The sequence below is a fragment of the Hylobates moloch genome, unplaced genomic scaffold (assembly GCF_009828535.3).
Source record: "Hylobates moloch isolate HMO894 unplaced genomic scaffold, HMol_V3 SCAFFOLD_20, whole genome shotgun sequence".
Classification (NCBI taxonomy): Eukaryota; Metazoa; Chordata; class Mammalia; order Primates; family Hylobatidae; genus Hylobates; species Hylobates moloch.
The window spans coordinates 30088800-30116540 of record NW_026652295.1 but is presented as its reverse complement, the minus strand read 5'-3'; the positions used below and the strand labels follow the sequence as shown (position 1 = coordinate 30116540).

The following is a 27741-nucleotide window of genomic DNA, read 5'->3' as shown; positions in this document are numbered from 1 at the left end:
ACATACACATCACTAAGCAGCAATTCTGGACCTTGTCCCACCTCGTTCCACCCTTTAGTTATACTGACTTTAGGCTACTTTTCCTTTAAAACTAAAACTAAAAGATGGAGCTGCTGATTAAGCCCCTTACAGTATAAACAGACAGTCATAGGTATCCTAACAAATACTTCTCATCTTTGAAACATGCTTTGTCTTTTCCTTTTGACCTTGCACTTCGTCACACACAGTCCTAGGAATTTTGCTCTATACTAAAAACATCACCCAATCCACTGAGCACAAATCTGTACTGGTTTTCAATCTGGGGAGGGTGGGCTGGGCCATGAGGGCCCCTGGAGTCCAACACACCATCACCTTCCCTTCCCCAACCGCAAGCACCAGCAGACTAGCTCATGGCCTTTTCTTCCACTTTATTTCATATTCCCACCACAATAATGACTCCTTTAATTTAAACTAAAAACCATACAGGGTTCCTGAAAGGGTGGCAAAAAAGAAAGGAAGAGTCAAAGACTGCAGGACAGGTGGGGGAGGGAATCAGCGAATCGTCTTGACTGGGCTCTTGAAGTTGCTGGCGGCTTGGAGCTGCAGCTGGTAGGCCATCGGATGGATCTTGAAACCGTAGAGCCTAGGCCAGGGCAGAGGTCAGAGAAGCAGCAGCATGAGCCCCATCCAGGCCCTGCCAGTCACCTGCATTCCCACCTCCCCACCTGAGCTCCTCCATGGACCTGCTCGGAGCTTAAGCCTAGTGGTTCCCAACTTCTCAGCTCAAGAAAATTCTATGATAAGGTAACTGAAGCATAGACAATCAAATAACTTTCCCACAGTCACTCAGCAGGGAGATGCCCTGATTCTGGGAGAAGCAGGCCTCAAGAAAGGGCCATGCCCTGTCCTCCCCTCTCTCTGGGGGATCTTGGGCCTTTCCTTTGACACTTAATGACTCTCCCTGCTCCCTACCTGGGCACAAACTGGTTGGCAGGTCTCTTGGGCCGGTACTCGGGATGCACCATGAAGAGCATGTGAGGGAAACCAGTGCCGAAGTAGGCGCCATCCGTGTGATGGTGTCTTGATGACTTGGGTGTGTACACATCCATGCACTTGGGGCAGTAGAGCTTCACCATGGCTTCACCTGGGATGTCTGAAAGGCCTGGGAGACAGCCAGACTCAGCAGGCCAGGTATCCCCCTATTCCTACCTAACCTCCCCTCAGGACTCAGGCTCCAATATGTTGAGCCCCAACTCCTTCCCATAAGACTGCCACACAGTGCCTTGCTTTCCCTTCTTCAACACTCACCAATGGGAAGCATTGGCTGGTTCTCACAGTACACACGAGGACAGTAACCAAAGTCTCCTTGCTGGTACTTTTCCAACTGAGGTAAATAAAACGGAAGGGGTTGGCACGTAGGTGTAAAAAGAAGAGGCAACTCCCTTCACAGCCCAACCCACTTCACTCTGTCCCCTACTCCTCCCACCTCTGTCCAGAGGCCCCTTCTCTGGCCTAGATGGGCTCTCAAACTTCTGTGTTGCCTTTCTTCCAATTAGGCAGGCTACAAACCATCAGAGCCATTTGTTGTTTGTTCCTTGAGGAAGAGGCAGTCTATCACAACTCTCTGATTCAAGGTCTGTCTCCTTCCCTGAAAACGATCCCTTCAGGATGACCCCCAATCAGAATTCAATTCCCAGGCCCAAGTTCTGGGGTTCTTCCCCTCTTCTCAGCTAGCTTCCTTAAACAGGGCTTAAACATGACTTCCTGCTGCAGGAACCTGTGTCTCTTACTGCTCAGAAGGAGGCAAGTAGGAGCAGAGAGGTCTCACCATCTGGGCGATGCCACGGTTGGTAAGGATGTAGCGGGCGTGGATCAATCCATAAAGCATCTCGGCTGCCTGCTCAATCAGGTCACTCTGGTTGGGATTGTCTTCCAGTTCTTCATCTGAAACACAGCCCAGCCAAATGCAACCACTTGTTTTTCAGCTTTCCTTAGGTGCCCTGCCCATATCCAGGGGCTGCGGGCTATTCAGTTTGCCTAGCACCTACTTTTTGGGCCTTACCCCATCCAACATCTGGGCATGTGACCTAGAAACCTGGGCTTCTCACCCTTGCACCAACCGAAGACAGTTCTGCCTTCTCTTCACACCTCTTCAGCCTCTGCTCCTCGCTCTCCCTCCCAACTCCCTCCTCAATACATAACTGCAACAATGTCAATGCAGAAGATGAAACTCTAGACTGGAAGGTGCAAAGCAGAAGAAATAGACAATAAACCAGACCCATGAGGAAACGCATTTTGGAATAGGTCTGAATTGTGCATTTAGAAAGCATGAGAACGAGTGATATACGTCACAAAACTAGACAAGAGTCAGGTGGCGGATCAAAATAAAGCATGAATTTGGGGTTAAAGAAATCAGAGAACCAAAGGAAATTTCAAAATTCAAGCAAATGAATAGAGATTTGAAGAGAAAAATAGTGCACGCACACACACAAAACAACCCTGAGGGTGCCTCACCAGGCTCCAGGTCCAAGATCATGTCTAGAGCTTGTCGATAGTGAGGGACCTGCTCATTGAGTCCAGTAAGATTAAATTTGTCCTGGATGTAGTCTTCATCCACCTGTCAGGACATGGAAGCCAAGAGGGAACCCATATCAAAATCCCCATCTTTGACCTGGGCAAAATGCTCTAAGTGATGCCTTATCATCAACACAACTGCATCTGTTCTGCTTGTTTCTCACTCCCAACTCAGCAGAAGTACTTGTGTCTCTCCCTAGTTCACCTATACTCCCTCCCATAAAAGCTTTGGCTTTTCTTTTCTAAGGATAAGCAGATACAGCAATCTTTTTCTCAGACATTCTTTTCAAGATCTTTGTCCCTACTCCTGTACCCCATCTCTAGGAACCAGTTTTGTCCTCTCAGCTGGCTAAGGAAGGTGGAAGCTGAACAGCATGGTTTCTGAACAAAACATTTCAATGTGTAGCATTTCAATTTTCCCAAAGGCCACCTGAGACAAGTACTAGCAGTGCCACTTTAGTAACAAAAGATATAGGCCAGGCGCAATGGCTCACGCCTGTAATCCCAGCACTTTGGGAGGCCGAGGTAGGCAGATCACCTGAGGTCTGGAGTTCGAGACCAGCCTGGCCAACATAGTGAAACCCTGTCTCTACTAAAAATACAAAAATTAGCCGGGCGTGGTGGCAGGCACTTGTAATCCCAGCTACTTGGGAGGCTGGAGCAGGAGAATCGCTTGAACCTGGGAGGCAGAGGTTGCAGTGAGCCGAGATCGCACCACTACACTCCAGCCTGGGTGACAGAGTGAGACCCAGTCTCAAAAAAAAGACAAAGAAAAAGAAAAAGATACAAATTGCCTAGCCCAATGTTATATTGCTGGAGGGTGGCAGAGTTGGGAGTTGGGCCCCAGTTTTGCCACTTTAGCACAGGTTCGTTGGGGTTTATAGAGGAGACTCTGCTGATGGGAAGTTTTCAAGTAGCATGTAAGAGAACAGTGTAGAAGTGGAATATGTGAAGGAACGTCTGGTGGGAAGATACGTGAAGCTGGCAAGTAGGGAGGTTGAAGAGAACTCACTTCACAGAAGAATTCATTGCCACGGAGCCCACAGAACCAGGAAATCCAGGACACCTCCTCTGAGCTGCTCATCTTCACGTCAGCTGGAAAAAGAAGAGTGTCAGTAAAGCTCAAGTTCTCCTTCCCTGCCTCTGGTATATCCTCCCTCCTCCCACATTCGGCCCTCCAACCACGGGAGAATTCGGAACCACCGTTTCTTAAAGCATCCCAAACTCTGAAGCACTCCTCTCCAGCTCCTCTAATTTACATCTCAGCCCCTTTTCTTTGAAGTTAAACATTCTTTGGGGTCCCACCACTTCAAAGAAGCCAACAGATACTTTGACCCACCAGCCCGACCCACATCCCTGGAGCTCCCGAAGGCCAGGGCCCTCTCTCCTCTGTGTCAACTCCGGCAGGGACCTCGACTCAGGCTCCCTACCAGTGCAAGTCTCTGCATGACCCCGGCGCCTTTCCCAAGGGTTTTCAAGTTTATCATTCTCAAGCAAGAACCGGGCTCCTCCTTTTCTCACGGGTTGGGGGCGACTGTCAGGTCCCTTTCACCGCAATCCACACATCCCCCCTCCGCTCGTCAGGCCACCTCTCCCTCCTTCGTGCCGGACCTGGTCGCTTCCTCCCCCGCCCCCACATCAAAGTCCGGAGACCCCATGTGCCGCTCCCAGAGACAAGGGGCTCGGAGCAGCAACGACTTCAGACTCACCGGCTGGACGGGGACCAGGACTGGGGTGGGGTAGGGAAGTTGGTACTTCCAAGGAACGGCGGCGACCGCTACAGCGCAAGCCGCGGACCCGACCGCGGGAGGCGAAGTGGGGTGGGGGGAGTGGAAATTAGGGAGGGTGGGGAAGAGGGCAACACGCAAGCGCCAAGGGTCAAGTGCCGCGGTGGATGCCGGGACGCGGAGTCCCCGGTAGAGAAAGAAACTGCCTAAATGAGAGAAAGCGAACTACCAATCCCAGGATGACCCGCGCATGACCTGGCTGTCACGAAGCCCCAAAGGAGGACGCTTGCGGGCGGGGCACAACGAGAAGCCACCGGAAGCGGAAGCCAGGTACGGCGTTCGGGGCCCAGGAGTCTGGGCAATACAGTTGTGTGCTCACTGGATGAAGAGGCTGACTTAGGGCGGGGAAAGGAGGGAGCCAGGCTGGACCCCTCCCAGCAGCTCTCCTCACAGTTCCCCTCTAGTCCCGGCGCGGCGCTGCTGCCCAGAGGACTGGCCTATCCTCGGCCAATCCGCTGGGTCCTTATTGCCTGTTGGGCCCCTAGTGCGAATCAGTCCCGCCAGAGACCCTTGACGGGCGTCCTGTTTCACTCTGGGCTCCAGCCTCACGAGGCGAGAGGTGCGGCTTGGCTCTCTGCGTAGGTATGGGTGGGGTGGGGTGAGCTGAGCGGTGTGAGGACCAGAACGGCCCAGTGCGCTAACCTGAGGTGGTGCCAGCCATTCTGCTCGTCCCCTTGCATTTCTCCATTTCCCCTTAGGCTGTAAGTATGGCCTTCGAACCCTGGTCAGAGTAATGGTGAGGGGCAGGCGTGACTTATTTCATTATACGGCTTCTCGGCATTCCACAGGTTTCCCTCCGCCTCCTGAGGGCCTTTCCTAACCCAGAGAGTGGATTCCTAGCTCCAGAAAATGGGCTTGGAGCGGGGGCCACGTTGAGGAAGGCGAAGGGCATTGTGGGGGCGTTATGTAAAAGTAGGATCCCAACCGACAGATCCTGATGCTCGCGCCACCTGGGCGCGCGGAGCTTTGCTCGTTTACTATTGGAAAAGCTCCAGCGCGGGAAACTGAACCCGGAGCTTTGCGCACGCCTGAGCCCTCAAGTAATGTGGGTTGTGGTTTTTGTTGTTGTTGTCGCCACGCATGCGTCTTCGTGCCGTGTGGCTATTTGATTGTGTCAACTCTTCTGATCAGAATAGCGCCATTTTGCGGTACGGAAGCTACACAGCAACACATATAGGAGCCTCTCCCCGAGATCTTCTAGGGAGCGACCTGTCTGTTATTGTTTGGGAAGAGGAAACTCCGAAATGGGATCGCGGAAGACTTAAAGGGCCAGGCTGATTTTTTTTTCCTACTGGTATGTCTTTTACGGGGTGGGAAAGTGGTTTCAGAAAGAGGCTGGTATTTATTGTTGGTGAGGATAGGGGTGGGGGCCGGACGCAGGACCTCTGGACAACAGTCTCATGGAGTTTTATTAATCTTTACTAAGGAGCACAGTCGGTATTGCAGGGTTCCATGTTTTTACGCAAAACCTCTCTCTCTTAGGCCCTGCAGAGTCCTAAGTTGTGGGGTCACTTTAGCGGCAGGAAAGTGTTTTTGACTACTTTTTCTCATCCCAGCAGGTCTCTGAGGCTCTGGTTGCTACAGGGTCATCAGGAGCTTGGCTTGCTTGTCTCATCCTTCCCTTGCCTGGTATCATTTTCTCAGTTCTCCCAAAAGCCATGTCCCGGTCCTCGCTCATCACCTTCACCCCAGCCACTGACCCCAGCGACCTCTGGAAGGATGGGCAGCAGCAGCCACAGCCCGAGGAGCCAGAGTCCACCCTGGATGGGACTGCAGCCCGAGCTTTCTATGAGGCCCTGATTGGGGATGAGAGCAGTGCTCTTGACTCCCAGAAATCTCAGACTGAACCTGCCAGAGAAAGAAAGAGAAAGAAAAGAAGAATAATGAGGGCACCTGCAGCAGAAGCAGTGGCAGAAGGAGCATCAGGAAGACATGGACAAGGGAGATCCCTTGAGGCTGAGGATAAGATGACTCACCGGATACTGAGGGCAGCCCAGGAGGGGGACCTGGCAGAACTTAGGAGACTGCTGGAGCCGCATGAGGCAGGAGGAGCTGGGGGGAATATCAACACCCGGGATGCCTTCTGGTGGACCCCACTGATGTGTGCTGCTCGAGCGGGCCAGGGGGCAGCTGTGAGCTATCTCCTGGGCCGTGGGGCTGCCTGGGTGGGGGTCTGTGAGCTGAGTGGCAGGGATGCGGCTCAGCTCGCTGAAGAAGCTGGCTTCCCTGAGGTAGCCCGCATGGTCAGGGAGAGCCATGGAGAGACAAGGAGCCCAGAGAACGGGTAAGGGGAAATTTTAGCTCAGACTCATGTCTCATTGTGTTCTGCCTCTCCCAGCCACACCACACCAGAGGCCCCAGCACAGTGCTGAAGAGTTCTTTCCTTATCCTCACGTGTAGGTTGACAAGGTAGTATAGTCAAGTGGTTATGAACATGAGCTCCCTGGATTTAAAGCCACTTACTTGGGCAAACAACCTTATGTCTACATGTTCCAGTTTTCTCATTTTAGAAATGGGGGTAGTAAGGATTATTGTTAGGATTCAATGGGTTAATATATGTAAAATGCTAGAATAGTGCATGCCGCGTAGTATGCAGTACATGAATGTTAGCTATAGTCATTATCACTAATGTCCCTCTCCTTGCCCAAGAGTTTGCTAGGTCTGGTTACCATTTTTTTCTTTCAACTATTCTGCTCTGGATCCCACAAAGGTTTAAAGAAATTTGTTTTTAAGACCAGTCAAGTGCAGTAGTGAGAAGGAGGGGAAAAGTAGAGTAAGGAGCTTGATCTGTAACTGAGTGAACAATCAATTCAGATAACTCACCACCACCTTTGGACCAGCCTGGATCCCTCATTGTTAAGTAGGAAGGAAGGCAATTTGTCCCTTTTTTTTATTTTGAGACAAAATCTCACTCGTCTCACTCTGTCGCCCAGGCTGGTGTGCAGTGGTGTGATGTCAGCTCACTGCAACCTCCACTTCCTGGGCTCAAGCATATTTTTTGTAGAAAGCAGGCTTTGCCGGGACATGGTGGCCTGTGCCTGTAATCCTAGCTACTTGGGAGGCTGAGGCAGGAGAATCGCTAAGGTGGAGGTTGCAGTGAGCCAAGATCATGCCACTGCACTCCAGCCTGGGCAGCAGAGCAAGACTCCATCTCAAAAAAAAAAAAAAAAAAAGCAGGCGTTGCCATTTTGCCCAGGCTGGTCTCAAACTCCTGAGCTCAAAGCCATCTGCCCACCTCTGCTTCCCAAAGTGTTGGGATTACAGGCGTGAGCCACTATGCCCAGCTGGCAATTTGTTCCTTAGCAGAAAAGCTGAAAAGATCCTGTCCTACCCTGCCAGCCCCCTCTGAGGCCTCAACTCTTCCCCTTTTCATTCCCCTGCCCTTAATGCTTTTTCTTCTTTCGCTGCAGGTCTCCCACTCCCTCCCTCCAGTACTGCGAGAACTGTGACACCCACTTCCGAGATTCCAACCACCGCACATCCACTGCTCACCTGCTGTCACTGTCCCAGGGTCCTCAGCCTCTGAACCTTCCACTTGGGGTGCCCATCTCCAGCCCGGGCTTCAAACTGCTGCTGAGGGGGGGCTGGGAGCCAGGAATGGGGCTGGGACCCCGGGGTGAGGGCCGTGCCAACCCCATCCCCACTGTCCTCAAGAGGGACCAGGAAGGACTAGGCTACAGATCAGCACGCCAGCCCCGAGTGACACATTTCCCAGCTTGGGATACCCGAGCTGTGGCTGGGAGGGAGAGACCCCCTCGGGTGGCCACACTGAGCCGGAGGGAGGAGAGAAGGAGGGAGGAGAAAGACAGGGCTTGGGAGCGGGATCTAAGGACTTACATGAACCTCGAGTTCTGACTTTGGTAAAGTCTGACCCTTGTCTGCTGCTGAAGTCTGAACTTGGGCCTCTGACCTGGGCCCTTTGACTTCCCCTTCCTGGGATCTGCCCGGGTGCAGATCCTCAAGTTTTTGGTCAGTGGGCTCTGTCTTTGTGAGAGATAGGCTGAGAGTGAGAAATAAATCAACCTTTTGTGGTTTATTCACTTTTCTGGAAGCTATTTTGAGGAAGCCAAACAGAAGCCTGGGAGCCACATGCAAGTCCCACCTGAGTCAGAAGGGGCAGCCTCTCCAGGTGGCATAATAAGGTCACCTCCCTTCCAATCTGGGTTCACTTTCAGGTCCCAGCCCCTCCTGGGAGTCCCCCACCTATTCTTTCAACTCCCCTGGGCCAGGAATTGCCTAGCTCCATGCAAGTCTCACTTCCCCCAGGAGGTGTTCCCTGACTACAGCCAATTCACTGATTTCACAAACAAGTCCATATACTATGTGCCAAGAATACAGATAAAGACATTCCCAACCCTCAAAGAGTTCACAGCTGGAGAGGGAAACAGCCATGTTATCAATTTTTTTCTTTCTTTTTTTTCGAGACGCTGTTTTGCTCTTGTTGCCCAGGCTGGAGTGCAATGGCATGATCTCTGCTCACCGCAACCTCTGCCCCCCGAGTTCAAGGGATTCTCCTGCCTCAGCCTCCCAAGTAGCTGGGATTGCAGGCATGCTCCACCACGCCCGGCTAATTTTGTATTTTTAGTAGAGACGGGGTTTCTCCATGTTGGCCGAGCTGATCTTGAACTCCCGACCTCAGGTGATCCGCCAGCCTCAGCCTCAGCCTCCCAAAGTGCTGGGGTTGCAGGCATGAGCCACCACTCCCGGCCCATGTTACCAAATATTATAATACAGGGTGATAAGGGAAGTCAAAGAAGGCCGCTAGAGATGAGAATGGGTAGGGTTTTGCTGGAAGAGGCCAATGTGATAGGAACGCCCACAATTATCAAGCTTGTACACTTAGTTGAACTGGGACCAGAATTCTAGCCTCCAAATCTAAACTTTTAAGTCAAACTTCTTCGTTCCACCTATTTGTCTACACTTTTCTTTCCCACACTTCCCCACTCTCCCACCACCCACCCCCTTGTCTTGCTCATGCCAGGTGGTAGGCACAAGAAGAGCTCACTGTTATGAAATCCAGGCATTAAAATTTGCAGAGAGGGGCAGGGGAGGGCTGTTCGAGTCGCAAGACTCTTATTTTTTCCTTTCTGGGAAAGCCTTTCATGAAGTCTTGGATGCGAAATGGAGGAGTGGTGGGGGATGTGGGGAAGAACCCAGGGGCAGGAGGCTGTAGGGGGCGACCGAGTTTAGGGGAGCATGAGAAAACGGGGAGCTGAATTTATATTAAGGTCCTGGTCCTTTCTAATCTCGGTTTGGCGCCCCGCGGTCCGGCGCGCACGGACAGCGCGGGGAATACGGGGGCGGTCGATTCGCAGGGTCCGCCCCATGAGCTGCGGCACCGCCCCCGCCGGTCCTTCCCGTCCTGGTGCAGCTGCTTCCGGGCTCCGCGGCTCCCGGCGGCTCCCCGAGGCCGCGGTCCCCGCGCACAGCGCCCGGACGCGTGGGTCCCGAAGTAGGCCCGAGCTTTGCTTCGCGACCGGGGATCTCCGAGGACATCTTAGTTCTGACCTTGCGGAGGCCGCGTCTCCGCTGCGTGTTCGCGGGCCAGTCGGGCCACTTTCTAGAAATCATAGCCCTCTAAATCAAGGGACGAACGCTGCTGGCTGGAGTTTGCTGGACACTTTCATTCCACCTCCTAACAAAGAGAATTCCTATTCCTCGAGGTCCCTTGGGGCAGCAGTTAAAGACTACACGATCCAGGAGCACCTAGGACCTGGGGCCACCTTCCTGCCTGCTTTATTGGATGGAGCACTGCCTCCCCAGTTTCTGGGACACCTTGGGGTGTGGTCTTGGTGAGTGAAACTTGGGGTGCTGCCTGCTGGGAAGGAAATCCGGAAACAGAGAGAGGACTCTCTGGTGTTGACCCAGGCCTTGTCAGATCTGAGATTCTTGGAATCTCAGATTGTGGGGGTGTGGATGGTGAATGAATTTGGGTATGCCTCCCTTTACCCCAGAACTGAAGAGGAAGCAAACCACTTGCCACACTTGAGGCTGCATGACCATTCAGAGAAGGGAGGAGCCACTTCTGAATTCAGAGTAGGACTGCATCACCAGGCAAATACCTGTTCTGAGCCAGAAAGATTCTGACTTCTGAGGCGATCCTGAGAGTCTGAGTAGTGCCAGGAAGCAGCCTCAGAATTTGGGGGCCCATTAGCCACCCCAGCCATGTTCCTGCGACGGCTTGGTGGCTGGCTACCTCGCTCTTGGGGCCGCCGGAAACCAATGAGGCCTGACCCGCCTGACCCAGAACCCAGATGGGTGGACAGCTCCTCAGAGAATTCAGGAAGTGACTGGGATAGTGCCCCAGAAACCATGGAAGATGTGGGGCATCCCAAGACCAAGGACTCGGGGGCATTGAGGGTTTCTAGGGCTGCTTCCGAACCAAGCAAGAAGCCCCAAGTTGAGCAGCTAGGGAGCAAAAGAATGGATTCCCTCAAGTGGGACCAGCCTATCTCTAGCATTCAAGAGTCTGGGAGACTGGAGGCTGGAGGGGCCAGTCCCAAACTCGGATGGGATCATGTGGATTCAGGTGGCACCAGGAGACCAGAGGTGTCCCCTGAAGGGGGACTGAGCGTCCCTGGGCCAGGAGCCCCATTGGAGAAACCTGGTAGGCGTGAGAAGCTGTTGGGCTGGCTGCGGGGGGAACCAGGAACTCCCTCCCGGTACTTGGGGGGCCCAGAGGAGTGTCTGCAGATCTCCACCAACCTGACCCTGCATCTGCTGGAGCTGCTGGCCTCTGCCCTGCTGGCCCTGTGCTCACGACCACTGCGGGCAGCCTTGGACACACTGGGCCTGCGTGGACCACTGGGCCTCTGGTTACATGGCCTACTGTCCTTCCTGGCTGCCCTGCATGGGCTCCATGCTGTTCTGAGCCTACTTACTGCCCACCCTTTGCACTTTGCCTGCCTCTTTGGTCTCCTGCAGGCCTTGGTGCTGGCTGTCAGCCTCCGGGAGCCCAGTGGGGATGAGGAGGCCACTGACTGGGAGAGTGAGGGGTTGGAAAGGGAGGGTAAGGAGCAGAGGGGAGACCCAGGAAAGGGGCTGTGACCATGGGGTGGGGTGGGGGCAAAGGGTGAAGAGAGTGTGGGCTTTAGGAGAAAAGTGTGAGGCATGACCCAAATTGTAAGCATAGGGACCTCAGGGATGGGGAAGAAACCCCAGAGTATGAGGGTGCAGGGCCCCCCTTCATACACAGGAGAGAACAGAGCTATTTAGGGTGTTTGTGTTTATGGACAGTGAGGGCACTGCCCTTGGATTCACCAGCTGTTATTTTTGCTTTTACTTTTCTCCCACCTTCAGTTTTTTGTTTTTTTTTTTCCACTTCCACTTTTTAGAAGCAAAAAAAAAAAAAAAAAAAGTGTGGTGGTGGAGAACAAAGACCAAAGGGTCCTCTCTACCTTTCAAAACTATCCTGGGGTAGAGGAGACCAGGGCAGGATAGACAGACCTCTGCAGTAGGAGAGTGGTTGGGAAACCCAGGATGTTCCTTGGATCTCAGGATCTGAGCCATCGAGGGAAGAGTGGGGCTGCTAGGCAAGTGGATTAGGGGGTCTGGATAGGGCCCCACAGGTGACAGGGAGCCTGCAGGGCGGATCTGGTGATCATGGGAGCCAGAGGGAGTGGTGACAGTGCAGGCAGTATTGGCAGGAGGGCCAGTGCAGAAGGGCTGGTAGCTCAGGCAGCGTGGGGGAAGCACTGAAGCCTGTAGTCCCCACTTGGGGGCTAAGGGTTTGCTCACTCAGCAATAAATAATTGTGTCACATCGAATCCTAAATATACCACTACAAAGTGAGAGTTACTGCCACTCTGTTCTTCCTGACACCGTCCAGCTGGGGGTTTAGGTGGTAGAGGATCCAGGGGGAGTGTTGAAATGGGAGGAGTGGGAATGACGTCTGGAGACAAACCCCAGAATGAGATGAGGCTTGAAAAATCATCTTTATTATCTTGAGTGGGAGCTGGAAGTCTCCAGCTTCTCCCTCCAACAACTCAGCTCCCACTGTACCCGTCTGGGGACTTAGATGAAGTTACAGGTCAGTTACTGGACAGCTCACAGGCCTCTGTGATGGGAGGAGGGAAAAAGAAGAGGACAGAAGGGAAGTCCAGGGAGAAAAGCAAAGTTGATAGTAATGGGGTGGGGGAGAACGTGTTCTTTCATTCCCTGTGTCAAAGGGGAGTCTCTAAGGCTCTTTTCCCTCCACGTATGACCCTCTGCCCCGTTTATCCAGTGCAAACTCAGAAACCTCTCTTTTGAGTAGCCCAGAACCCATCCTGCCTCCCTCAGGTGACATCACAGCTCTTAGCCACATCCCTCTGGTGACATCACACGAGCCTCTTTCACCCTGTAACACCAGAAGACTTGGTGAGTCCTAATCCTGTTTTGTGAGACTTTAACCCCTTACCTTGATTCCTAGGAGTCAGTAAGAAGGCTTTGGAGTCCAGGCAGGAAGTCAGGGACTTGAATTCCTCCACACACTTTTTGGGAGGATGTGGTGAGCGATCTGGAAGGGCAAGGTGGGGCCAGGCCAGTCAAAACCCCTGGAAGCACCTAGCTCTTCCTGGGAGGGTGTCATAGGACCCAGAACGAGGAGTTCTCCTGCCCTCCCTTGTTTTCCTCCAACCCTTCCTGCCTCGTATCCCTACTCACTGTAGAGGAGAAAGCGCTGGTAACCCTGGCCTGTCTCATTCAGCATGATTCCACCTGGGCATGAGCTGGAAAAGAGCTCAGTCTTCATGTCAGGGCGGCCTGTCAAGGTAGGTGGGAGAAGTATGAGAACAGAGATGCAGAACCAAGCTCAAGGGACTTGGGGAGGGTGAGGGCTGGGAAGAACCAACCTTCCGTTCTGAGATCTGTGCTCCCTTCAGTCAGGTGGTAGATCCATTTCCGGGGCACACAGAGCCCATCTTTCCTGCAGAGGTGGTGGTGGCAAGGAGGAAGGAATGAGCATCACCCCAACCACAGTGTCCCAGCTTCTTTTTTTTTTTTGAGACAGAGTCTCGCCCTGTCGCCCAGGCTGGAGTGCAGTGGCGCGATCTCGGCTTACTGCAAGCTCTGCTTCCCGGGTTCACGCCATTCTCCTGCCTCAGCCTCCTGAGTAGCTGGGACTACAGGCGCCCACCACCACACCCAGCTAATTTTTTGTATTTTTAGTAGAGACAGGGTTTCACTGTGTTAGCCAGGATGGTCTCGATCTCCTGACCTCCTGATCTGCCCGCCTCAGCCTCCCAAAGTGCTGGGATTACAGGCGTGAGCCACCATGTCTGGCCTGTCCCAGCTTCTATTTACTCCATTGTATTCGTTATTGAAGCCCAGCTCTCCTTGGGTTTCAAGCGACCAAGCATTGGTTAGGCACATCTTTCTCCAGAGGGCAATTAATACAGCCATTGAATTCCGTGGGCCAAGCATAGTAGATATACCAGCTAAGAGGCCAGCTGTTGGTGGGTGGATTCTCACACCTTGGACAGAGACTGAACCCAGTGATGCTTCTGCCTCCTTACCACTCACATGCGGATGGTAGCACGAAGGTGGAGCTGCATCGGGGCAGAGCCAGCAGCCATATTGAAGACAATGTTGTCCACAGGGTCAAAAGTTGCCAACTCTTTCTTGGTGGGAGCTGCCCCTGCGATAAAGTACCACTGGCCCAAGTGGACCTCTGGGAACTGGAGAGACAATGAAGGGAGCAAAAGAGGGTGGATTCCAGCACAGGATAGGTTCAACCTCTTCATCAGTCAAGACAGCAAGACTTAGGGGTAGATGTGTTGGCTGCCTTCCTCTTTCCAACTGGGGATTGGATCCATGACAGAGTCATTAAATGACTTTTCCTCTTTGCCCCTCCCCAATCAACCTGGGTAACCACTCCACCCCCCAATTCTGCCATGCCTCTGCATTGATGGCCACAGTACTGATATTTTTCTTCTTGCTTTCATTATTACAACACTCACACCCCCTTCCTCCCTTCCTTTCCCAAGATGGTCTCCAGTCATCCTAGGCCATCCACCCAAGTCCCTCAGAGCCTCCACCACAGGCTTCCCCCAATCTCAGTCCATACCTCCTTCCCATCCACGCCCAGAGTTGTCAGTTGACTGTGCTCAGGGCACTGGTAGATGGAGTTAAGGATAATACCATAGAAGTAGAGCAGAGCTGCCCAAATTTGGTGGAACATCTTCAGGCAGGAGGGAGCTGGTGCTCTGTGTGCCTTAATTGCTGTCTCCCCTACTGGCTGCTTAGTCCACTCTGCTTTCAGCTCCCTTGCATTCGACCCTTGACCCTTTCACCTGCTAATGAGTAACTTCAACCTTGTTTTCCAACCCAAACCTGGATTACTTAGTGTTTGGGACTTCCTCCCCCTCTTCCGGACGCAACCACTCCATAGTACACCCTGGCATGTCCAGGGTTTCTCAGGAGTTACGAGGAGAGCTGAGCTATCCAGGGAGAAGCCTGTGGTCTTTGAACCTGTATCTGAGCTGGTTATTTGTTGCACTGTGCAGCACTGAAGGGAAGTAGCTTGACTGGGCCTCTCATTCATTCACTTAGCAAACTGTTTTGAGTCCCAAGTCCCAGTTGTTTCCCAAGAACTAGCTAATCCCTGGGGACATAAAAAAACGAGTAAGACATAGCCCCTGGCCTTGAGGAAGTCGTTACAGGGAAAACTAGCTGTGTAGACAAACCATTGCAATACAACTTGGTAAATGCTTTAGAGCAGGTATGATGCAGGTGCTGGGGCACGGTGGATTGCTCTCTTTAGTTTACAATTTAAAAAATATGTATACCCTGGCAATGTTCACTGACACATTCACTCAACATTTATTACTACAAAGAGGCTATGTAATCTGGCTGTTAGGATAGATGTTGGTGTCAGGCAGAATGTGTCCAAACCCTAACTACAGGCAGGGCAGGTAGCTCATGCCTGTAATCTCAGCACTTTAAGAGGCCAAGGTGGGCGGATGGCTTGAGCCCAGGAGTTCAAAACCAGCCTGGGCTACATGGCAAAACTCTGTCTCTACAAAAAATACAAAAATTAGCCGATGCGGTGGCACACGCCTGTAGTCCCAGCTACTAGGGAGGCTGAGGAGGGAGGATTGCTTGAGCCTGGGATGTCGAGGCTGCAGTGAGCCCTGATTGTGCCACTGCACTCCAGCTTGAGCGACAGAGTGAGACTCTGTCTCCGAACAAAACACCACCAACCCCTAACTACTATGTCTGTTTTTTCATCTGTAAAATTGGCAAATCATCAATCTCATAGGATTAAATGAAATTATGCACATAAAGCCCTTAGCAAAGACTTGCACATGGTAAGTCCAAAGTATATATTTGCTATAATTAATAGTAATGTTTGCAAAGCACTTAGTTTCTGGGGGATAATAAGTTCTCAAATAATAGGCAGTAAGAATTGCCAAATAGGCTGTCATTGGATAGCACCAAGTGACTGGAGCAGTTAATGCTGTGAGAGGTGGGGCTTCCTCGATAGATTATTTATTTACTTATTTATTTTTAAGACAGGGTCTCACTCTGTCGCCCAGGCATGACTTTGACTTCCCCGGCTCAGATGATTGCCGAGTAGGAGCTACAGGTGCACGCCATCACGCCTAATTTTTTGTAGACACGGAGTTTCACCATGTTGCCCAGGCTGGTATTAAACTCCTGAGCTCAAGCAATCGGCCCACCTCGGCCTCCTAAAGTGTTGGGATTACAGGCATGAGCCACCACACCTAGCTTGATAAATTTATATCCCATGGACTTCCACAAAAAATTTGCCGAGGGGTGAGGCTTGCGATTTAGTTAAAAAACAAAATTTGGGTGACCAGTATATTAGAGTTTATTATACTGTTCTATTTTGGTGTAATGTTTGAATTTTTTTTTTTTTTTTTTTTTTGAGATGGAGTCTCGTTCTGTTGCCCAAGCTGGAGTGCAGCATCGCGATCTTGGCTCACTGCAATCTCCACCTCCCAGGTTCAAAGCAATTCTCTGCCTTAGCCTCCCAAGTAGCTGGGATTACAGGCGCCCACCACCACGCCAGGCTAATTTTTGTATTTTTAGTACAGATGGGGTTTCACCATTTTGGCTAGGCTGGTCTTGAACTCCTGGCCTCGTGATCCACCCGCCTCAGCCTCCCAAGTGTGAGTCACTGCGCCTGGCCGAAAATTTTTGTAATAAAAAGCTAAAATGTGGTTAGGCACAGTAGCTCACACCTGTAATCCCAGCACTTTGGGAGGCCAAGGTGGCAGACTTGCTTGAGGCCAAATGTGCAAGACCAGGCTGGGCAACATAGCAAGACCCCATCTCTATATAAAAAATAAAATTAGCCAGGTGTGGTGGTGCGCATCTGTGGTCCCTACTACTTGGGAGGCTGAGGTGGGAAGATCGGTTGAGCTCGGGAGGGAGAGGCTACAGTGAGTTGTGATTGCGCCACTGCACTCCAGCATGGGCGACAAAGTGAGACCCTCTCTCAAAAAAATAAATAAAAAAGCTAAAGTGTTAACAGCTTTTTATTGGGGCAGTAAATTACAAGTGCTCGATCTGGAGTCCTGTAGGCCTGGATTTGTCAATTCTGACACTTATGTTCGTCTAAGTGTACTCACCTAAAAAATGTTAAAGGCTCATTGTTAAAAGGCTTTTTAAAATAATACACAAAACCCGTAGTATATGGGCTGGCACAAGTGCTCATTAAACAGCTGCTTATTAGAACTCTTAACTAAAACATAACCAGGACCTGGATATAAACTACGAATCCCAGAAAGGTTGGGCGCCCCAGCAGCGATGTGTCTTTCTGGAGGACTCGCAGTTTCGCGGGGCCGAGGCCCTTGTCCCAGGGCAGGTTAAGAGAAGAGGGCACGGAGAGGCGGTAATGCCTCCACCCCCGGCCTTCGGAAGCACGCTGGCCGGCCTTTAAATTCCCCACGGTCAGGGTCTTGTCTTTCTGTCCACTCGTACTCCACTTGCTCCCAATTCTGAAACTCAGAGGCGCCTCTTTTCCTGACAAAAGTCCTTCAACTTAGTAGCACGTTTGGTTTTCCTAAAACGTGTCATGTCCCCTCGGCCACACACCGACGAATGTGACGCCCACAGCCCTTAAAACGCCCACCCGGCGGAACCGAAATCTAGTCCAACCAAGCAACCGAGAACAAAATCGACCAGTGCCGCCCCCAAACGCCTACTGAAAGAGTAACTTCCGGAGGCACAGAAGAAAGGGCGCAGCGAGGGCGATAGGGTGGAGAAGAGTTTTAGCTGGCTAGGACAGTGCCGCCTGAAATTCTCAGCCTGCCAAGATTTAAACATAGATTAATGTGGCATAATCCCCCACCTCCAAAGTCCAAGGTCCATACGACCGTCCATAGCCCCTCTCGAGGCAGTGGTAGAGTCCCAGCTGGTGATTGTTTTTCAGGCATTTACGGTAGCCACCTCAATCTTGTAGCGCTCAAGCGCGCGCACAGACGTGAACGCCGCCAGAGGGGGGAGGGGGTGGGGCGATGCTTAAGTGTCTACGCATCCGTAGTGCGACGCACGCAGGCGTAGTACGGTCCCCCGGGCGACGGCGGTGGCGGCTCCTCGGGGTCCTCGGCTCCCTCTCCGCGGCCCGATTCGCCCTCAGAAACTCACTGTTTGGGGCTGCGGACTTTCTCGTCGTGCCCCACAAAAGTAAAGCTTGGGGACCTGGGGGGAGCCGGAAGTATCGCCTCGAGATCCCCAAATACTATCGGGGAAACGGAAGTGGCCGTCGGTGGCAGGTTTGGGGGAGACCGGAAGTGACGGTCCATGGGGAAGTCGGGGGCGGAGCCGCGGGGTGGTGGGTGTGTGTGTGTGTGTGTGTGTGTGTGTGTGTGTGTGTGTTTGTGTTTGGCTGTGGGTTAGTTGTGCCGTTCTGCTGGAACACCGTGGGAAGGCAGCAGACGCGGGCAGTCAGCTAGCAGGTCCGTCGCCCCGTGAGTGCCGTTTCTGGTCTATGGTGAGTTAGGAGGGTTCGATGGGCGTGGCGCGCGTGCGCGAAACCACTTTCTCCGCAGAGTGTGGGGCGACCACCGTTTTCGCGTTGTCCCAGGATTTTCCGACCTCTGGGGTGCTTGTCCTGCCGTGACCGGTGATGACACTAGTCTCTGGTCTCGTCCTTCCTTCCTAATCTGACTGGCTCCCTGCTAATTGTGATTGGCGTCGTGGAGCCCCTCCCACCTCTCGTCCTCCAGCTCCCTGTGCCGTCGATCTCCTGCCCTTTGTGTTTCTCTCCCTGTGCCCCGGAATCAGAAGGGGGATGGGGACAGGTGTGAATGTGTGTATGTGTGTGCAGGAGAAACTTTTTAGGTATTGGGGCAGGGATTAATGCTAGGGAGTCTTCCGGGTACACTCTGGTCTGGGCAACAGCGGGCCTTCCTTCCTTCGTTCTTTAGAGACCTGTCGGCCATGGAGCCTAATGATAGTACCAGTGCCGCTGTGGAGGAGCCTGACAGCTTGGAGGTGTTGGTGAAGACCCTGGACTCTCAAACTCGGACCTTTATTGTGGGGGCCCAGGTGAGACACCTCAGTAGTTCTGGAAGACACCTTTGGCTTTTCCTCATTTAGGCCCCTTAGCCTGAGAGATGAGCCTGATTTTCTGGTCACCAGATTTTCTTTTCTTTTTTTTCTTTTTTTTTTTTTTTTTTGAGATGGAGTCTCACTCTGTCTTCCAGGCTGGAGTGCAGTGGCGGGATCTCGACTCACTGAAACCTCCACCTCTTGGGTTCAAGCAATTCTCCTATCTCAGCCTCCTGAGTAGCTGGGATTACAGGCGTGTGCCACTATACCCATCTGATTTTTGTATTTTTAGTAGAGACGGGGTTTCACCAGTTGGTCAGGCTGGTGTCAAACTCCTTACCTCAGGTGATCTGCCCTCCTCGGCCTCCCAAAGTGCTGGGATTACAGGCATGAGCCGCTGCACCTGGCCTCAGTTTTTCTTTTTGTTGATCCCTTTGTTCGTATTCCAGTAGAACGTTTTTTGATGTTTTGTGAGTGAGGCTGATTTTGTTGTGTCCTCCACATGGACAGAACTTAATGCAGAGGGAAATACAGAGGAAGGAAGAATCTGTGTGTCATCATCATGGGTGGACCCCAACCCAAAGGGACAGGCATGGCTCTGGCCTTTGGGAAGGGAAACAGCACAGGGACCCGAGGCAAGTGTGTCTTACTGATAGAAATTGGTGAGGTCTATGCTGTGTTTTTAAAGGGTAGAAATCAGAACCCATAATGGAGATAGGTCCTTGATAGACTGTTGAGTGAAATTACTAATTTTTGTGGCATAGCTTGAGTCTCTTGAGCTTAAAGCCTTGGACACAGCTATCTGTGTCTTTGTCTTTATTCCTGTAATACTTGGAGACAAATTGCATGTGGGGTGGTCCATGGTTTTGTAAAATGTGGTATTACCTGTATGTAAGAAAGCCATATATAGACTTGTGATTAGATGTATATAAATACTGTGGTACTTCCCAAGAGTCAGTTTGTAGTTAGGAAAAATATTTCTCTTTTTGCTTTTTTTTTTTTTTTTTGAGATGGAGTTTTGCTCTTGTTGCCTAGGGTGGAGGGCTGGGGTGCAATCTCAGCTCACTGCAACCTCTGCCTCCTGGGTTCAAGTGATTTTCCTGCCTCAGCCTCCTGAGTATCTAGGATTACAGACACCTATCACCACGCCTGGCTAATTTTTGTATTTTTAGTAGAGACAGGGTTTTACCATGTTGGCCAGGCTGGTCTTGAACTCCTGACCTCAGGTGATCCACCTGCCTCGGCCTCCCAAAGTGCTGGGATTACAGGTGTGAGCCACTGTGCCTGGGACGTTTTTTGCTACTTTCTTATCTTCTTAGTCTTTCTTCATTAACCTGATACCAGACCCCATCTTCTTTGCCATTTTTTAATCTTGGAAATCGCAGGAGAGTTTGGTAAATAAACTGGTATTATCTTGTGTTTGGAAAGGGGTCACTGATGTCTCTAGACACATATTCCCTTGGGTGCCAGGTAGATAATATAATGTCCATGTGGTTTTTTTTGTTTTTCATCCGTGTTATTTTTCCTGGATCTATAACCTGAGCTTCATTAAGTTTATTTATTTAATTTTTTTTTTTTTGAGACGGAGTCTTTGCTCTGTTCCCCAGGCTGGAGTGCAGTGGCGCGATCTCGGCTCACTGCAAGCTCCGCCTCCCGGGTTCACGCCATTCTCCTGCCTCAGCCTCTCCGAGTAGCTGGGACTACAGGCGCCCGCCACCACGCCCGGCTAATTTTTTTGTATTTTTAGTAGAGACGGAGTTTCACCGTGGTCTCGATCTCCTGACCTCGTGATCCGCCCGCCTCAGCCTCCCAAAGTGCTGGGATTACAAGCGTGAGCCACCGCGCCCGGCTTATTTATTTAATTTTTTGAGATGCAGTCCCTCTCTGTCACCCAGGCTAGAGTGTAGTGATGCGATCTCGGCTCACTGCAACCTCCGCCTCCCAAATTCAAGTGATTCTCTTGCCTCAGCCTCCCTAGTAGCTGGGATTACAGGCGCCCACCACCATGCCTGGCTAATTTTTTTGTATTTTTAGTAAAAAAGGGGTTTCACCATGTTGGCCAGGCTGGTCTCAAACTCCTGACCTAATGTGATCTGCCTGTCTTGGCCTCCCAAAGTGCTGGGATTACAGGCGTGAGCCACCGCACCCAGCCAAGTTTATTGTCTGTATTTTGACAGCTGTTACTTTAGTTTAAGGGTTTGCACAGTAATTATCTCACAGTCAAGACAAATGGGTAGTGATTCTGTGGTGGTTTTTACCCGTCACCTCCACAACTCGGTTGTCTGTCTTTGTTCTTCCTCTTTCCTCCATTCTTTCCATTCCTGTGCATGCCTCTTCTTCCTTTCAGATGAATGTAAAAGAGTTTAAGGAGCACATTGCTGCCTCTGTCAGCATCCCATCTGAAAAACAACGGCTCATTTACCAGGGACGAGTTCTGCAAGATGATAAGAAGCTTCAGGAATACAGTAAGGGGACTGGAAGGCAGTTCAGAGGTTGGGGCTGCTGTCTGGAGAGATGAACTGAGTCCATGGGTTTACCTGTTCACACTATGTTTTGGTGTGTGTCTATTTTTCTGCAGATGTTGGGGGAAAGGTTATCCACCTGGTGGAACGGGCTCCTCCTCAGACTCAGCTCCCTTCTGGGGCATCTTCTGGGACGGGGTCTGCCTCAGCCACTCATGGTGGGGGACCCCCGCCTGGTACTCGGGGGCCTGGGGCCTCTGTTCATGACCGGAATGCCAACAGCTATGTCATGGTTGGAACCTTCAATCTTCCTGTAAGCTTATGTTCCACAGGGGAGGGCTTTTGTGGGTAGCTTTGGTTGTGGTAGCACCAGGGAATTAATGAGATAGATGCTTCCATCTTTAGATTGGGTTCAGGGGGCCCTGTGGTGTGCTATTGGTCTCAGTCTTTAAGGAGAAAAGAGGGTGGGGCTCCAGGGAATGAATTGGAGGTATGGAGGCCTTAGTGTTGGCTTCTCCCAGAACAACTTCCCTTACCCTTTCCCCAGAGTGACGGCTCTGCTGTGGATGTTCACATCAACATGGAACAGGCCCCGATTCAGGTATTGAGGGGCCTCCGAGGGTCAGGGAAGGGGATCTGGGAGAAGGGGGCTGGGAGGTGGGGTGGACCTGGCTGAGAGATGGCTGGGACCTGATTTAGTAGGTGGTAGAACTCACGGCTTCATCTGTAACCTACCCTGATAAACCTTCTCTCATTGTAGAGTGAGCCCCGGGTACGGCTGGTGATGGCTCAGCACATGATCAGGGATATACAGACCTTACTATCCCGGATGGAGGTAAGTGGGCAAGGCTGGCTATGGCTAGGGTCTCTCCCCACGCTCCCTCTCCCTTTTCTCTCAGCCTGGGGGTTAGGGCTTCAATGGCCACATCCATAGGGTTTGGCCTTCATAATCTAGTCTTATCTGCAGTATTTATCCTTTTGGGCAGAAAAAGTATCTTTGTGAGGCTCTCTCATTTCTGCCAATCCTCTTGGTGCCTGGTATCTGGGGAGTTTGTTTCAGACTTGTCTCATGGCATCTCTTTTCAATTAAAGGATTCTGCACTCTGAACTTGTGGAGGCTGGGAAGCCAACTTGTGGAGGAAAGGAAACCACAATCTCTACTCTTTTATTTTGTTTTTTTTTTGAGACGGAGTCTCGCTTCTCGCCCAGGCTGCTGGAGTGCAGTGGCGCGATCTCGACTCACTGCAAGCTCCGCCTCCCGGGTTGACGCCATTTTCCTGCCTCAGCCTCCGGAGTAGCTAGGACTACAGGCGCCCGCCACCACGCCCGGCTAATTTTTTGTATTTTTAGTAGAAACAGGGTTTCACTATGTTAGCCAAGATGGTCTCGATCTCCTGACCTTGTGATCCGCCCGCCTCGGCCTCCCAAAGTGCTGGGATTACAGGCGTGAGCCACCGCACCCGGCCAATTTCTACTCTTTGTTAGAAATTTATTTACAAATATTACAGATGCTGTGGCCGGGCGTGGTAGCTCCCGCCTGTAATCCCAACACTTTAGGTCGCCATGGCAGGGGGATAACGTGTGGTCAGGAGTTCCAATCCAGCCTGGCCAACGTGGTGAAACCCTGTCTCTACTAAAAGTACAAAAATTAGTTGAGTGTGGTGGCACATGCCTGTAGTCTTGGCTACTTGGAAGGCTGAGGCAAGAGAATCTCTTTTTTTTTTTTTTTTTTTTTTTGAGATGGAGTCTTGCTCTGTCACCCAGGCTGGAATGCAGTGGTCCGATCTCGGCTCACTGCAAGCTCCGCCTCCCTGGTTCACGCCATTCTCCTGCCTCAGCCTCTCTGAGTAGCTGGGACTACAGGCGCCTGCCACCACGCCTGGCTAATTTTTTTTGTATTTTTAGTAGAGACGGGGTTTCACTGTGGTCTCGATCTCCTGACCTCGTGATCCGCCCGCCTCGGCCTCCCAAAGTGCTGGGATTACAAGCGTGAGCCACCGCGCCCGGCCAAGAGAATCTCTTGAACCTGGGAGGCGGAGGTTGCAGTGAGCTGAGATCATGCCACTACACTCCAGCCTGGGCAACAGAGCGAGACTGTCTCAAAAAAAAAAAAAAAAAAAAAAAAAAAAAAAAAAAAAAAAAAAAAAACAGATTACAGATGCTTACTATGCATCTAATTCATGTCAGTCTTATGCTAGTTGCTAGCGAGTCAGAGATAAAATTGCAGAGCCATGCCTTCAGGGAGTCTAGTTAGGATACTTTCTCTGTTCAGTCTCCTGTAGAGTAATCCTCTGCAGCAGTCTTATCCTGCCTTTGGTATCCTGACTCTCCCCTACCTTCAGTGTCGAGGAGGGCCCCAACCGCAGCACAGTCAGCCACCCCCGCAGCCACCAGCCGTGACCCCGGAGCCAGTAGCCTTGAGCTCTCAAACATCAGAACCAGTTGAAAGTGAAGCACCTCCCCGGGAGCCCATGGAGGCAGAAGAAGTGGAGGAGCGTGCCCCAGCCCAGAACCCGGAGCTCACTCCTGGCCCAGCCCCAGCGGGCCCAACACCTGCCCCGGAAACAAACGCACCCAAGTGAGAGATGGAGGGAATCTTTAGGGAGTGGGGAATCCTAAGTGAAGTATGGGGAGAAGGAAATGAACCATGGCAAGGGAGGGAAAGGATTACTTGGAGGTCTTAGTTGAAGGGTTAGCATTGAGGGGCGAGGAGGGGCGCTCTCGGTATAGGTAAATGATGCTAGGACAGGCAGCTGAGAAGAACTGCTGTTCTCCCTACGGCAAGGAAATCCAAATGGTATCTCCTGAGCCCAACCAGAATTCTCCTCTGAGTTCATGAAGGCCTGTTCTCTTTCTTAGAATTAGTCTCTCACCATTGTAAGTGCAGGATTGTGGTGGGGATGGTGGGAGCACTTCATTTTCTTCTCCCCATCCTCTCATGGGTGGGAGTAAAGAATAGAAGCTTTGGCTGGGCGCAGTGGCTCGTGCCTGTAATCTCAGCACTTTGGGAGGCCGAAGCGGGCAGATCACCTGAGGTCAGGAGTTCGAGACCAGCCTGGCCAACATGGTGAAACCCCATCTCTACTAAAAAATACAGGCCGGGCGCGGTGGCTCACGCCTGTAATCCCAGCACTTTGGGAGGCCAAGGCGGGTGGATCATGAGGTCAGGAGATCGAGACCATCCTGGCTAACACGATGAAACCCTGTCTCTATTAAAAATACAAAAAATTAGCTGGGCATGGTGGCGGGTGCCTGTAATCGCAGCTACTCGGGAGGCTGAGGCAGGAGAATGGCGTGAACCTGGGAGGCAGAGCTTGCAGTCAACCGAGATCGCACCACTTCCTGGGTGACAGAGTGAGACTCCATCTCAAAAAAAAAAAAAAAAAATACAAAAATTAGCCGGGCGTGGTGGCAGGCAACTTAATCCCAGCTACTTGGGAGGCAGAGGCAGGAGAATCGTTTGAACCCGGGAGGCGGAGGTTGAAGAGAATAGAAGCTTTGCTGGTCCAGAGAAGGATTGGGCCAGGGCTCTGGGAGACCAGAGAGAAAGAGGGCACATGTGGTCCCTGTTGACTGTGAGGGTGGGAATCTGAGGAAAGCTTTGGCTCATTGCCCCTTGGGTTTGTCCACAGCCATCCTTCCCCTGCGGAGTATGTCGAGGTGCTCCAGGAGCTACAGCGGCTGGAGAGTCGCCTCCAGCCCTTCTTGCAGCGCTACTACGAGGTTCTGGGTGCTGCTGCCACCACGGACTACAATAACAATGTGAGCCCTTTGATGGCCCTGCCCTTTCTCCTCAGCCCCAGTACTCCCAAAACAGAACAGGCTGAAATACAGATAACTCTTTCCCTCCCTCGAAAAACATTGCAACAGGGCCAGGTGCAGTGGCTCACGCCTGTAATCCCAGCACTTTGGGAGGCCAAGGTGGGCGGATCATCTGAGGTCGGGAGTTTGAGACTAGCCTGGCCAACATGGCGCAACCCCATCTCTACTGAAAATATAAAAATTAGCTGGACGTAGTGGTGCACACCTGTAATCCCAGCTACTCAGGAGGCTGAGGCAGGAGAATCGCTTGAACTCGGGAGGAGGAGGTTGCAGTGAGCCGAGATTGCACTACTGCGCTCTAGCCTGGGTGACAGAGCGAGACTGTCTCAAAAACAAAACAAAACAAAACAAAAAAACACACATTGCAACAAAACAATTTCCCTCTAAACCTGTAAGTGATTTTTTCCTCCCTTACAGAGAAGGTGATAATCTTTGCTGTAAGCACTGTCCTCGTACCCCTTGTGCCCCTGAATGAATTTAGAAAATTTAAAGTAAAGGAGATCAGTATATGATGACTTACTGATTCATTGTAGTGTTTTAATAGGATGTTCCTTATGTGAATAAGATATAATTTATTTGCAAAGACTTGGTCTACATACAAACTTTCAAGGATATAACTGAAAGTTTTGGAGGACATGGTGTTCTCAGTAGGCATTATTGCTTTTATTAGTGAGATGGACTCCAGCTTGATATTTTCTGCCATTTTGTGTTTGGCTGGTGTGTGCAGCACGAGGGCCGGGAGGAGGATCAGCGGTTGATCAACTTGGTAGGGGAGAGCCTGCGACTGCTGGGCAACACCTTTGTTGCACTGTCTGACCTGCGCTGCAATCTGGCCTGCGCGCCCCCACGACACCTGCATGTGGTCCGGCCTATGTCTCACTACACCACCCCCATGGTGCTCCAGCAGGCAGCCATTCCCATACAGGTGGGTTAGAGGGAGTCTGGCCTGAGGGAGAGTGAGGGGTGTTGATAGAGTGATCCAGGGTAGCTACTGGGCCTGAAGGAGGTTAGGAAAGGAGGAGACTTTGGAAACATGGTGATGGAGGCTGGAGATACTTTAGAGGTTTCTCATGAGGTTTTCTTGGTTAGGCTCTTGTATTTTTCTCACTTCTGCCTGTCCATCTGTCTTTTTCAGATCAATGTGGGAACCACTGTGACCATGACGGGAAATGGGGCTCGGCCCCCTCCAACTCCCAATGCGGAGGCACCTCCCCCTGGTCCTGGGCAGGCCTCATCCGTGGCTCCGTCTTCTACCAATGTCGAGTCCTCAGCTGAGGGCGCTCCCCCGCCAGGTCCAGCTCCCCCACCAGCCACCAGCCACCCGAGGGTCATCCGGATTTCCCACCAGAGTGTGGAACCTGTGGTCATGATGCACATGAACATTCAAGGTGAGTTAGGATCAGTTGCTGGCGAGAACAGCAGGATCAGCATGATGAGGGAGGTTCATGCTGAGGTGTGAGGGAACAGGGTGGGGAAGGGAGAGGCCCATGCTGGTGGTGGTAGCCTGGGGACCAGAGCAGAAGCTTTAGTAGACAGATTTGGGGGGTGTGGGGGTTGCTTTGTCTTTGGAGGTGTGTTTGTGTGGTGAAGGGAGCACCTCTCCCTGTGTAGATGGAGGGAAAGGCAGGCTTTCTGATTGGGGGATTATGGGCCTGAAGTATGCCTGATCTCAGAAGGATATAGTTAGGCCTTGGCCCTACCTACCTCAGGGCCACCGTCTCTGTCTCCCTGCCCAGATTCTGGCACACAGCCTGGTGGTGTTCCGAGTGCTCCCACTGGCCCCCTGGGACCCCCTGGTCATGGCCAAACCCTGGGTAAGAGTGAGGGCATCAGGGCAGGCTGAGCTCTGGGTAGAGAAGGGGAAGGGCTGAGTGGGTGGGTTGAAGGGGTCCAGGTTCAAGGTTACATCAGACCCGCCCCCCAGGCTCCACCCTCATCCAGCTGCCCTCCCTGCCCCCTGAGTTCATGCACGCCGTCGCCCACCAGATCACTCATCAGGCCATGGTGGCAGCTGTTGCCTCCGCGGCCGCAGGTAATGACCTGGAAGGGGAGGCTTGGGAGGTGGGGCACAGTCCATGGTGGCAGCTGGCTGGCAAGGGCCTGGCCCTCAGCCCTCTTCGGTCTCTCTCTTCTGCCACCCACAGGACAGCAGGTGCCAGGCTTCCCAACAGCTCCAACCCGGGTGGTCATTGCCCGGCCCACTCCTCCACAGGCTCGGCCTTCCCATCCTGGAGGGCCCCCAGTCTCTGGGACACTGGTGAGCAAGGGTCGGGGAGTTCTAGTGCGTAACAGTCTAGGGAGGGACTCCTGTGGTGGTGCATGGAAGGGCAGGTCTGAAATTCTCCCTTGCTCTCTATCCAGCAGGGCGCCGGTCTGGGTACCAATGCCTCGTTGGCCCAGATGGTGAGCGGCCTTGTGGGGCAGCTTCTTATGCAGCCAGTCCTTGTGGGTGAGTTTTCATTCTTCCCCACTCAGACTTTAAACTCCTTTCCTAGTCTGCTTACTGGCACTTTCCAGTTCTTTCCGTATTTTCTTGGTTCCTGCTTTCCTGGAGTGGGGCTGCTGTAGTGTCTTGTTTGTCTTCAGGTTTCAGCATTTTTTTTTTTTTTTTTTTTTTG

General features: G+C 52.0%; 5 protein-coding genes across 62 annotated transcripts in view; 3 read left to right on the top strand and 2 right to left on the bottom strand.

Moving 5' to 3' along the window:
- Positions 1 to 392: 392 nt before the first annotated feature.
- Positions 393 to 5238, bottom strand: CSNK2B (casein kinase 2 beta). Of its 2 annotated transcripts, none has more exons than XM_058432111.1 (7): positions 4983 to 5238; positions 3566 to 3648; positions 2494 to 2596; positions 1808 to 1923; positions 1288 to 1363; positions 952 to 1141; positions 393 to 622 (listed from the first exon to the last, which is right to left on the bottom strand). In XM_058432111.1, the coding sequence occupies exons 1-7, from the start codon at positions 5026 to 5028 to the stop codon at positions 532 to 534; spliced, it is 705 nt and encodes a 234-aa protein (XP_058288094.1). In that variant the 5' UTR covers positions 5029 to 5238; the 3' UTR covers positions 393 to 531. The 2 variants fall into 2 exon arrangements, with proteins under 2 accessions (XP_058288094.1, XP_031997166.1); XM_032141275.2 differs by lacking the exon at positions 4983 to 5238 and adding an exon at positions 4263 to 4399.
- On the top strand, positions 4354 to 8380 carry GPANK1 (G-patch domain and ankyrin repeats 1). Of its 6 annotated transcripts, none has more exons than XM_058432110.1 (4): positions 4354 to 4610; positions 5472 to 5634; positions 5900 to 6624; positions 7751 to 8380. In XM_058432110.1, the coding sequence occupies exons 3-4, from the start codon at positions 5999 to 6001 to the stop codon at positions 8193 to 8195; spliced, it is 1071 nt and encodes a 356-aa protein (XP_058288093.1). In that variant the 5' UTR covers positions 4354 to 4610; positions 5472 to 5634; positions 5900 to 5998; the 3' UTR covers positions 8196 to 8380. The 6 variants fall into 6 exon arrangements, with proteins under 6 accessions (XP_058288093.1, XP_058288092.1, XP_031997160.1 ...); XM_058432109.1 differs by having other exon boundaries at positions 4461 to 4610; positions 5897 to 6624; XM_032141269.1 differs by having other exon boundaries at positions 4609 to 4899.
- Positions 8381 to 9699: 1319 nt separating this feature from the next.
- Positions 9700 to 12227, top strand: CUNH6orf47 (chromosome unknown C6orf47 homolog). Its single transcript, XM_032141273.2, has one exon. It carries the CDS (start codon positions 10506 to 10508, stop codon positions 11385 to 11387), a length of 882 nt encoding a protein of 293 aa, XP_031997164.1. The 5' UTR covers positions 9700 to 10505; the 3' UTR covers positions 11388 to 12227.
- A 23-nt stretch (positions 12228 to 12250) lies between these two features.
- Positions 12251 to 18409, bottom strand: APOM (apolipoprotein M). Of its 3 annotated transcripts, none has more exons than XM_058432114.1 (6): positions 18384 to 18409; positions 13842 to 13996; positions 13172 to 13245; positions 12984 to 13082; positions 12739 to 12837; positions 12251 to 12396 (listed from the first exon to the last, which is right to left on the bottom strand). In XM_058432114.1, exons 2-6 carry the CDS (start codon positions 13892 to 13894, stop codon positions 12371 to 12373), a joined length of 351 nt encoding a protein of 116 aa, XP_058288097.1. In that variant the 5' UTR covers positions 13895 to 13996; positions 18384 to 18409; the 3' UTR covers positions 12251 to 12370. The 3 variants fall into 3 exon arrangements, with proteins under 3 accessions (XP_058288097.1, XP_058288096.1, XP_031997167.1); XM_058432113.1 differs by lacking the exon at positions 18384 to 18409 and adding an exon at positions 16916 to 17841 and having other exon boundaries at positions 13835 to 13996; XM_032141276.2 differs by lacking the exon at positions 18384 to 18409 and adding an exon at positions 14386 to 15410.
- BAG6 (BAG cochaperone 6) overlaps positions 17828 to 27741 on the top strand; it is a 14709-nt gene continuing 4795 nt past the window's right edge. For 2 of the 50 annotated variants that reach the window (XM_058432091.1, XM_032141248.2), the window contains exons 1-14: positions 17828 to 17972; positions 18716 to 18836; positions 21187 to 21304; positions 21418 to 21614; positions 21849 to 21902; positions 22062 to 22136; positions 23644 to 23879; positions 24934 to 25063; positions 25851 to 26048; positions 26259 to 26511; positions 26860 to 26937; positions 27048 to 27155; positions 27268 to 27380; positions 27485 to 27572. In XM_058432091.1, coding sequence (XP_058288074.1) covers positions 18729 to 18836; positions 21187 to 21304; positions 21418 to 21614; positions 21849 to 21902; positions 22062 to 22136; positions 23644 to 23879; positions 24934 to 25063; positions 25851 to 26048; positions 26259 to 26511; positions 26860 to 26937; positions 27048 to 27155; positions 27268 to 27380; positions 27485 to 27572 — 1756 coding nt within the window. In that variant the 5' untranslated portion in view covers positions 17828 to 17972; positions 18716 to 18728. Of the gene's footprint in view, positions 18062 to 18093; positions 18280 to 18318; positions 18630 to 18715; positions 18837 to 21186; positions 21305 to 21417; positions 21615 to 21848; positions 21903 to 22061; positions 22137 to 23643; positions 23880 to 24933; positions 25064 to 25850; positions 26049 to 26258; positions 26512 to 26859; positions 26938 to 27047; positions 27156 to 27234; positions 27381 to 27484; positions 27573 to 27741 lie in introns of those variants that run through there. The other 48 variants (XM_058432090.1, XM_032141246.2, XM_058432093.1 and 45 more) reach the window with 37 other exon arrangements.

Coding starts and splice junctions, on each gene's coding strand:
- APOM (XM_032141276.2), bottom strand. CDS start 14,499: ATGTTCCACCAAATTTGGGCAGCTCTGCTCTACTTCTATGGTATTATC. Junction 13,083..13,171: donor CACAGATCTCAGAACGGAAG/GTTGGTTCTTCC, acceptor CTACCTTGACAG/GCCGCCCTGACATGAAGACT. Junction 12,397..12,738: donor ACTGACTCCTAGGAATCAAG/GTAAGGGGTTAA, acceptor CTCCCATCACAG/AGGCCTGTGAGCTGTCCAGT.
- GPANK1 (XM_058432110.1), top strand. CDS start 5,999: ATGTCCCGGTCCTCGCTCATCACCTTCACCCCAGCCACTGACCCCAGC. Junction 6,625..7,750: donor ACAAGGAGCCCAGAGAACGG/GTAAGGGGAAAT, acceptor CTTTCGCTGCAG/GTCTCCCACTCCCTCCCTCC.
- CUNH6orf47 (XM_032141273.2), top strand. CDS start 10,506: ATGTTCCTGCGACGGCTTGGTGGCTGGCTACCTCGCTCTTGGGGCCGC.
- CSNK2B (XM_058432111.1), bottom strand. CDS start 5,028: ATGGAGAAATGCAAGGGGACGAGCAGAATGGCTGGCACCACCTCAG. Junction 2,597..3,565: donor GCAATGAATTCTTCTGTGAA/GTGAGTTCTCTT, acceptor ATGTCCTGACAG/GTGGATGAAGACTACATCCA. Junction 1,364..1,807: donor ACCGTGGCATCGCCCAGATG/GTGAGACCTCTC, acceptor TATTTACCTCAG/TTGGAAAAGTACCAGCAAGG.